Below are 10,891 nucleotides of genomic sequence, written 5' to 3'. Positions count from 1 at the left end.
TGTTGATCGGCGGCCGTAATAACAAGTCAAAGTCCTCCAGGGTGGAGGTTTCAACTGGTTGTTTCCAATCAGATGGTGGTTTTCATGGCCATACAGAAGCCACTCCTACACCCTGCTTGCAAGAATCTAAGCCTACCCGAATCTCAAAGGTAAATTCATTAATGTACCAATTCGTCCCTGCACTTTATTGTTTTCCTCTTTTAATTCTTTATGACTCGGTCCTTTTTGATTTATTTTTGGCCTTGGACATTGAACAAGGATCAAATCATAGAATTAAATGAAAAGGGCCGACTCATGGAAAATGGCAAAACATGGGGAAAGAATAATAGCGAAGGAGGGGTTTGTAACTAGTGTAATGTGGATGAATGATAAAGTTGACGACCTTTTTTGCAGGATCATGCTAATGCTACCATTTGCCAGAATCTCCTAAGATTTTAAAGATAACTTAAATGATGGACCAAACTCCAGCATTAGAGCTTCAGAAGAAACCCAAGCATCGAAGGACCCTGGTACTTTGTTTCCTAATCAAGGTACCTACCAGAAAGTCCATTACTTTGTGAAAAGAAACATTTTTTATTTTTAAATTCTTGGCCAGCACCAAGGAAAGTGCTTTTCTTGGACCTTTTAAGTATGGCGGTTTATGTTCTTTGTGTTGACAGATGAAAAGAAACCAACCAAATGGAGAAAATAGCAAATGTGATTGGTAATTGGCGAAACAGTCTTGATTGATCTCTTGGATGTGTTTTGAACATAATAGGAACATAGGCCTTTTGTACAATCGATCATTTGGAGGTAGTCGGTCGTGCCATTTACCGGTGAAGCACAAATCTTCCGGCTGGCGATTGGGATATCTTTTCTGGCTTAACTTTTCTCGTGTTCTGTTAGTTTCGACTACTAATTTGACTGCCGTTTGGATGCTGATATATGAAGTAGTATTTTTCACTTCAGTTAAACAAAATTCTTGCTCGAAGTCATGCTTCAAACGCCAAGCGAATACAGTTTTTTCCGAGTTTAGAGTTCTGGAATCTGTTGATGGCTTCATTGCTAGCAACCGTACAACTCGGGATAAAATTAACAAGGCTACAACTCGAGATGTTTTTAAATAAAGGTACAATTCGGGATAAAATCAAACAAGGCTACAACTAGAGATGGTGTTAAATAAGGGTACAACTCGGGATAAATTAAACCAGGGTGCAACTCGAGATGGTGTTAAATAGGGTACAACTCGAGATAAAATTAAACGAGGCTGCAACTCGAGATGGTGTTAAAAAAGGGTACTACTCGAGATAAAATTAAATAAGGCTGCAACTCAAGATGGTATTAATTAAAGGTACAACTCGAGATGGTCTTAGTTTTACCACGTAAATCTTAATACTCATTTGAAATCTCAAATTACTGGACTAGTAAATGAAAAAGTTCTGTATGTTTTGTTTAATTTAAAACTAAAGTTTTAAGTACTTATTTATGAATCGTTAAGCACTGTCTTAACTACTTCATTTTGAATTTTATTGTAATACAAATTTTTTTTAGAAAGAGCATTTGACAGAGGAAAATATTTTCTAATCATTCTTATGTATAAATAGATTTTTCCTTTTTATGTTCTTTTTAAAACTCAAACCTTCGTATTTTATGAAAATAGATGAGTTGGTAAAGTTGTGTAGAGTGTATGTTTTACATTCATAATCGTATTTCAAGGTATAATATATATAGAGTAATATTCCAATGAAATCAACATATTAAAAAGTCTACTTCAAACTATCATCGACATTCATATCTTGCCCTTAATGATAAAAGCTCTGGGTCGGCCACCACCACAACCCACCACGACCACCATGTTACTTAGTACCGCCACCGACATTGTTATCTCCATGAATTATATTTTATAATTAAAAAATATTTTAGCTAGCCAATGTGGAAAAAATAGATTGCTCAAGGACCTAACCGGAACGCTGAATTCAGTCCCTGTACGAGTGGCTAAAACAATATTAAGTTACTCAATAATTTGATAAGAATAAAAGATTGTAACTTAATGTAGGTGCAATAGATGTTTTCCGATTTGTAAACAACCAAATTCAAGCGGTCCGTCAATACCGGATAACAATATGGGAGTCGGCGGGCAACAATCTAATGTTTGGGAATGAGGTAATTAGTCGGCAGTCATTCAATGCTTCAGTGTGAAACTTGTTGTCACAGAGGTAAAGGGAAGCATTGATGGGCGTAAAAAGGCTCAAAATCAATCGTGACCTTCTTCTCCTTTCCGTCATCCGTCACAATTGTTCCGGTGTAGAGTACCAGCCCATTAGGAGGAACCTTGTTGTAGAGCTTGAGTCTATGCTGAGCAGATGTGATTGCTCCCAACACAGATTGCCTATTGACCCTACTCTCGATGTTCGAAGCAGTCTCGAATTCATCCGCAAGCATCTCAGTAACTCGAGCAATCTTATCACGTGGGGGCATGATCAACGAAATCATACTGGTGCCATTACCTCTGGCAGCTTCTTCAAGTGCTTTGATCGACTTCTTGATTTTCCAAATCTCAATATTCTTGTCGGTATCGTGTGCGTCAGCCATTGTAGATTTAGTATCGAATTCTGAATAGAAGCTAAGTTAAGCTGCAGATTCCGAGAACAAGAGCACAAATTAAGTTCGACAAAAGCAAAGACATAAAAGTTCCACACTTGCAAATAAAGCCACCAATCATCTAGACTACGAACGTGATCGACATTGTTACCTAGGTCAATAGAACTATTGGATAAACATTACCCTTATCACATAAATCTAAACAATCAATAAAGCTGAATTCGCTGCTAACTAAAGTCATAAAAAATAAACGATTGGCAGCTGAAAGTAACAGATCAACAAACACGATCATCAACAACAGCGATCTTGATTAAAAAAAAAAAAATCTCAGATAACAGCGTTTTGAACCACTCAAACACTAAAAACCAGTTAAGCCATCCATCGTCGAAAAAACAACATACGGAGTACAAAAATACTACCTCCGTCTTAGTCATGAAACAAAAATGAAAACATCATGTATTTTGAGATGGATGTAGTATAAATCATGCACAAACGACGAAATAAATAAAGCATTGAAAAAACTGGAAACCTGCTGATCGGGACCGGAGACCAGATGAGGCGGTAAATATCGTATGGCCGATCGAAGGACGCAGCTATATATATAAGTGGAGCAAAGCAAGAAGGCTTCTTTCCTTTATTAAGGCCATCCGCTTTTTCGGGTTATCCCAACATTTTTTGAGCTATGACTCTTTCTTGATTGTGAGGGAGAAGACAGAAGCAACTGACATAGTGAATCTCCGAGAAATCTTCCTCCCTCTTCCTCTCAAGACTTGATCGGTAGACCTAGGCGAGATATATATATATATATAGATATATATATATATACTCGCTATTAAACTAACCCTAATACTTACGTGGATATTTGGGATTTTTTAATAGGCTTGATATTTCTGTTCTCATAAAGTGTGGATTGGGGTTTTTCAATAACTAAGAAGTATGGAAATGTGGTGTGAAGGCATCCACAAATCTGTGCCTGGTGGCACAACAGGACTTGGTCTAATTTATAAGCACCGCTCCTTCATTCGTGATGCGAGGTTCGAGTCGTATCGTCCGTACAATTATAATGTATAAAAAAAAAATTGTATCTGATCTTTGTAACGAGATCTAATCGAATAGCTTATGTCTCATCTATCCATTTTGATTTCCTCTATTTAAGAAAAGAGAGGTAGAATAAAAAAAATGGTTTTTAAATAAAGGTACAACTCGGGATAAAATTAAACAAGACTACAATTCGAGATGGTTTTAAATAAGGTACAATTCTGGATAAAATTAAACGAGACTGCAACTCGAGAAAGTGTTAAATAAAGGTACAACTCGGGATAAAATTAAACAAGCCTACAATTTTAGATGGTGTTAAATAAGGGTACAACTCAGGATAAAATTGAACAAGCCTACAACTCAAGATGGTTTAAGTAAGGGTACAATTCGGCATAACATTAAACAAGCATACAACTCGGGATGGTTTTAAATTAGGGTACCACTCGGGGATAAAATTAAACAAGGCTGCAACTCGAGATGGTGTTAAATAAGGGTACAACTCATGATAAAATTAAACAAGGCTGCAACTCGAGATGGTGTTAAATATGGATACACTCGGGATAAATTAAACAAGCCTACAGTTCGAAATGGTGTTAAATAAAGGTATAAATAGGCAGGGGTTCAATCCTCAATTTCTTGGAATGGAAAAAACTTTGCGTGTTTCCTACCATTTCGTGTTGTTGACAGTCGAAATGAGAAATTAGTCTCACGATTGTTGGGTGAGATATTTGTAGAGATAAAAAAATTAAAAACAAAAAAAGCGCATCGGACTGAACCATTCTCGAATTCAAAATTAATAAAACTCGATCCGGTTTAGTGTGACGAACCGAATTCAAAATCTGACATAAAAATTTCGAGCCAAAGTTAGTTCATCTCTGAAACGGAGTGTCTCCTTTGGTTGCTTTTTCGTCTTTCCGAGTAAACACGTCTCGTCAGGTTCTCCCTCATCTCGCGTCGCCAATCGCTCTTTTTGAATTTTTTTCGATCGAATTTATTGTTTATTTGCTCTGTTTCGGCGTTTTTTTTTTCTTACATTTGGATTTGTCATGATGGGTGGCACTTTACTTTGCTTTCGTTTCGCAATAAGCATGAGAAGTTATTAGCTGTTCTCTGGGTTTTTAGCTTGATTTCAAGCTAAAGATCTTATTTTTATGCTTTAAGAGAAGTTACCAGTGATTGGCTATTGCAGTTTATTGATGTGTGTGCAATCTTTTTGCTTTTCGAATTGTTGTTTGATCATATGAACTGTTAAGAAGTCTTGTTACATCGAATTCATGGAGGATTGCATATGTAGTATCGCCCTTGAATGTTCCGGCGTGTTTGTGCATAATGGCTATGAAAACTGGATGCCGTGTCATACATTTTGGTTGAAGATGAGTTAACTTATGAAGGCTCCTTTTTCATAAGATTTGATTTCATGTCCATTACATTAGCAGCCTGAACAAACCCAGAATATTAAAGTAGACTTTGCCATAGTCGATAGATGTGTGAATGTGTGTTTTGAATCTCACATTCTCATCATATTCATAGATGTGTTTCAAATGATATCTGTTGAATTATTAAGCGTTAAATTTACTCTATAACATAAGTACTGATCTTAATATAAGGTGTGATGTATTATTTTGAAGGGGCATTGACTAAGTGTACTTCTCCCTTGCTGGTTTTGTTTATTTCTCTTTGTTGATCTTTTTTGAAAAAGCAGATCCGGGAATTGGCTTACAGTCAGAGACAGCAGAGAAAGAGTTACAAGTGAAAGTAGATGGCTTTGGGAAATGGTAACGAAGGTAACAATGATTGGCCAAAGGGTACATCTTTAGTAAAGGACTCTTCGATGCAAGATGGCTCTCGTGTAGGGCCTAATACTACTGCAGAGTCAGTTTTTGATGAAAGTAAGACCTAGTATTGGGTTGTCTCGCTCACGAAGAAAGAGATTGAGAAGGAAACGGAAGAAGTTGCTGAGAAGAAATAAATTTGTTGATCTCAATCAGAGTTATTCGACATTAGAAGCTCCCTTGCGAGGTGGCTCGCATGTCAGCCTATTAGGTTGTCTCGTGGACAAAAAAAGAAATTAAAACTGCAATGGAGTATGCAGAAGAAAAGTGATCAACATGAGAGTTCTACATAGAACCTCAGGCTGATATCAGTATAGCGATGGATCTGTCGGCACTCTCTTTAAATTCAGATTTTTGTCCTGGAAAAAGAGGAGGAAGGTTGATCCTGATGGTATTTATCCGAGAATGGAAGCTCTTGCTGTTACCACCGCTAGGGATATGTCAGGGCATTCTGTAGAAAATAGTTTATATACATCAGTGGAAAAGGGAAAGAGAAAGAGAGCAAAGAGTAAGAAGATGACGAAGAAGAGGAATCCTGATGCCCTTGGAAAGATTCATATAGTTGATGCTCGTCGAGTTGAAGTTCGTTTTCTGAATGATTTGTCGCAAATAGAAGTGCAGCCAAAGATTGATATAACGTGTTTAGATGGCTTTACTTGCCCTTTAAAATATCATGAAGAGGACTGTTTAGATTGCCCGTCTAAGACTTTGTTAGATGGAGTTCCTCAAGATGCCCTTGATAACTGTTTAAAAGGTAAAAGTGCATGCAAGAAAATTGGCAGGACAAGAAGGAGGAACAAATCTAGCTTGAAAGAGCACCTTGGCGTAATTCATTGCGGGATTCAGAAGAATGTTAAAACAGAAATCACGTTGGAAGGAATTGTCCAGTCATTGTCTCATTTAAGAGTGACAGAGGATAACATTGATCTAGATGCTACTTCAAAAGAAGTCTGTCTTGCTCAAAAGTCTCACTTTCACCTGAACGCGTCTGGCTTAGTCCTCCAAATAAGAAGCTTCTTGTACTTGATATTAATGGATTCTTGTCGATATTCTTCAAGGTTCTTGCAAAGGATCTAAATCAGATTTTAGAGTAGCAGGGAAACCAGGTAACGTGATGTTTACTTCTGTTACTGTAGTTGAAGCATTTGTGCATGTTTTTCTTCATTTCTCACCATCTCGTGCTTTCTCTGCAGCATTTAAGAGGCCTCATTGTGACGATTTTCTTCATTTTTGCTTTGACAGATTCCACGTTGGAGTCTGGTCATCAAGGACCAAGTATTTTTCTATACAATTCACGCCTCCCCACTTGCTTTCTTTCTTTAGGATTTTCCTCTTCTTTCTTTTTTTTGTCAAAAATGATACATGGGAATGATCTTAACTATTCACTTTATGTTTTTTTGAAGGGAAAATTTGAACAAAGCGGTAGATAAGCTTATGGGAGATTCCAAACACAAATTACTTTTCAAATGGGTAAATAACTTGGTTTCATTTTGGTATAGAGAGTTAGTGTTATGCTCAATAAAACTTGTCAGCAATGTGGCTTCCCTTCTTGCATTGAAGTTTTTCGGTATGTATAGTCCTTTGTTTTATGACATTTGTATTTCCCTCTACAGGATCGGTCCCACTGTACTATAACAAAGTTACGGACAATGGAGGACAGGCATAAGCCAATTGTCTTAAAGGAATTGAAGAAACTATGGAACAAGTGTAATCCTGATCTTCCTTGGAATATGGGAGATTTTAACAAATCAAACACTTTATTAGTTGATGATTCTCCATACAAGGCTTTACGTATCCTGTAAGTTCTTTACATTTACATACCTTGCTCTTTAATATTGTTTCATAAATCTGTTCTCTAATATGCCTTTTGAAAAAATTATTAGGCACATACGGCAATATTTCCTTATCCATACAAGCACACCGATGTTAGCGATGTTTTATTAGGTGAGCATCCCCGTTGAATTATATCCATACATTCTCAAATATCGCACTATCTCCATCTACAATTAGTAGTTATTTTACGTTCATTGGAAATTTGATGTACCTTGACAATATTATTGACTAGATGCATCAACTTTTCAATGAAAAAAGTCATCTATTTGAATACGAAGGAAGTATATATAATGTGTCTTATGATTTTGTTCTGAACTAATGGTGGCAGGGCCAAATAGCTATCTTAGGATATACCTGGAAAGATTAGCACAGGTTGATAATGTTCAAAATTTTGTGGAGCAGAATCCTTTTGGTCAACAAGCTATTACTGAGTCACATCCGTCGTGGGAATTCTATTCACCGATTTTTGAGACCGATCAGAAATCCTTGCCGATCGAGGACATTGCTGATAACTTTAACCTGAAACTGGCTTGACTCTGACGAATTAGTTCACAACTTGAGATGGTTGTCTGCCTTTTATCCTTATCAGATATTATACACATTCTGTGGAAGCTAGGAAATGTAGAACCTGGATTGCTTCATTAATGTCAGTGTGAAGCAAAATTAGATTATAAATTTATAATAATGATAGGTTTTGAAACTACAGAAGTCTACCAGATCACAATTTTGTTTTCTATATGAAACTTGATCGTTTCTAGATTGAAACCAACTGTCCTAAAAATGCAATTTCTCGAATTATTCAGAGATTTTGAACGAATCATATAACGTCGTCACATTCATTATCCGACTGTTTTTGTTGTGAGGCTCGAGAATAGTTGAGCAAGGGTTGTTTTTATTTGTTAATTGGTGAGCGAGTATTGTTTTAAACGAGTCTCTCGGTTGGACGAAAAGTCCGTACTTTTAGTGATAAACTAAAAAAGTTTTCATCTTTCCTTCCCATTTTTTGTTATTTTTCATCTGTCTTTCTTTCCTTAACTCACAAGTCAAAGTTGCAATAATGGGATGCCTTGCTTGGTACGTAGCACATTATTTTGACACACAAATATATATATTATATATATATATATTTATATATTCGTACAATACACCATCCTCTCATCTTCACTGTCACTATCATCTTCTTCATGAGGGTAGTTGGTTTTCTCTTTTTTGACCCTTTTTTTAAATATCAAAAAAAATAAAATAAAAAACTTTATGAACCAACTACCATATTTATTTCATAATAATGTCTCGATACTTTAGGCATAGAATAAATTAAAGAACGTATATATATACTTAACCTATCCCATTATTTTTATTCAAATTAGTTAGTACTGTAGTTAAGATATTGAATTATATAAGTCCCATGTGCTTAAACTTATTTTAGAGGGGCAGTTAAGATATTGCTTTATTGATTGTATATAATTAATTACAACATATTTAATGGGCCCAGTCAATAAACTACTCGCCAATAGATTTAAATATAAGATGGGCCCAACATATAGCTCTTGCCAAGCCCAGATGATTATTAATTACCACATGTTTTTTTTTTGACGATCAATTACCACATGTTGGGTAAAAAAATTAATTTAATTATATATATATTTTAGAGAAATTATATTTTATTTTGTTACTATTATTTTTATAGTATGTATTATTTTTCTTGAATTAATAATGAGAAAGCTAAGTTTTTAATTCCACCTGTCACTTTCCTTGCAAACCCAATCTCAGATCTAGCTAGAAAGCTTAAAATTATTTCAATTCTTTAATTATATTTTGTCATTCTCATCCGAAAAAGGGTCCACTATACATGCATAATACTCTAATTAATCTCCCTTTTTTCACGTCCACTCAATATCCATGCATGCAAACTTTATACTTATTTAATAATTTCATTTCATTTCATTTCGTTTAAGTCAACAAATAAAAGAATTACATTAAAAAAACAAATAAAAGAATAAAATTATGTCATAAAAAATTATGATTTACTTTTTAAATTATTTGATTTTGATCAACACTATGTAAAATGTACAATCATAATTAAATTTGCTATTTAAAAATTTAACTTGGATATTCACTATCGAGTACTATACTTTAATTAGTATTAAACTAACTTCAATATGAATTTCAAGAAAAAAAATGAATATATATAATCATAACAAACTTTCATATTAATGAAATAATAGACCTCTCTTTAAGGGTTCAATGAGATCCCACATTGTTGGCTATAATTCTCCATAGATATGTGATATGTCAATAATCACATAATGATGATTCTATATATGGTGGGACTGGGAAATATATACATTTCATGAAAAATTAAGACTATTTTTCACTCTATTAAAGAAAAGTAGCTACATTTGTATATATATGTATGTGATCATCATTCATCATTGGGTTATAGTTTTAATTAATTGTATATAGTTTCCCTAATAGTGTTCCGGCACATCACATGTGAGTTCACTTTTTCATTGTTTTATTTATTTGAGATGTCTGTAAAATACAAATGAATTTGAGCTTGAAATGATATTTGGTCCAAAAAAATGTTTTTAAATAAAAAAAAATGTGTTAATTTCGAAAATAGAGTTGTGTATATTTTTATCTGGAAAATAAAAAAGGTAGCATCACTAGCATGTATATGACAAGTTTGCTCAAGATATCATTTTCTTTCGTAGCTAACTAGCTATATATGATTTACAATTTCGAAGAATAATGAATTTTCTTGGAGATCATATATGATTACAATATTACATTACATCATGATTTTTAGTTTAATAACAATTAGCAAAGTGATCATATTATAAAATTGAAGGAAAAGGAAAGCTAGAAAACATTTGGCAAGTTTGGTTAAACTTTTTTTTTGAGGTTAATTTTGGTTTAAACTTGTGTTGTTTAATTGTTATTGTTATTGTTATTGTTTGTTGGTTGTATCGTGTGAAGTTTTACGGCATCTCATCGACTCATATCATACGTGGCGATCACGTTTTAAATAAAAACGATCCAATCGTATCTCTGATTTATTCACATAAAGCTTTCTACTTCATTTATTCATATGCTCATATATTAGTTCGATTTGTTTAATTTTTGAATTAATATGCTGCTATCTTCATTTATTTGTATGTGATTAATAATATTCAGTCTTAGTATAATGGGTTCTAATCTTACATATACTGATTTATTTTTCATAATATCGTCCTGTTATTTCCAACACATGGTACATAGAACAAAACATGATAGATCCAATCAATTGACATGCATGTGTGTTCTTTGAATCCAAAATCTACAACTTCAAACTTTTGCAAATAATAATAACAATGGCTAAAAGAACAGAGAAAGTTGGAAAGAATTTTAGAATTTCAGAAAGTTTATACAGAATTTCTAGAATCTCTCTCTCTCTCTCTGTCCCTGACAATATCACATGGCTCATAGAGACAACGTAAGACCCACTTTCATACTCATCCCACATGTAATTGTGAGAGGTTTCATCTGCTTGCATTGCTGAGCTGCATTCTTGTATTCTTTCTGACCCACAATTAATTCTCTCTATCTGGGAATTTCCTTATTGCCAA

General features: G+C 34.4%; 1 protein-coding gene across 1 annotated transcript; it reads right to left on the bottom strand.

The window, feature by feature from the left end:
* Positions 1-2,187: 2,187 nt before the first annotated feature.
* Positions 2,188-2,571, bottom strand: LOC139881384 (eukaryotic peptide chain release factor subunit 1-1-like). The gene has a single exon (XM_071865866.1). The coding sequence runs from the start codon at positions 2,569-2,571 to the stop codon at positions 2,188-2,190; it is 384 nt and encodes a 127-aa protein (XP_071721967.1).
* Between the last annotated feature and the right edge of the window lie 8,320 nt (positions 2,572-10,891).

Source organism: Rutidosis leptorrhynchoides, unplaced genomic scaffold (genome assembly GCF_046630445.1).
Source record: "Rutidosis leptorrhynchoides isolate AG116_Rl617_1_P2 unplaced genomic scaffold, CSIRO_AGI_Rlap_v1 contig148, whole genome shotgun sequence".
NCBI classification, from domain to species: domain Eukaryota; kingdom Viridiplantae; phylum Streptophyta; class Magnoliopsida; order Asterales; family Asteraceae; genus Rutidosis; species Rutidosis leptorrhynchoides.
This window is presented reverse-complemented; position numbering and strand designations above follow the sequence as displayed.

What these genes read in the sequence shown, in the direction of transcription:
- LOC139881384 (XM_071865866.1), bottom strand. Translation starts at nt 2,571, where the DNA reads ATGGCTGACGCACACGATACCGACAAGAATATTGAGATTTGGAAAATC.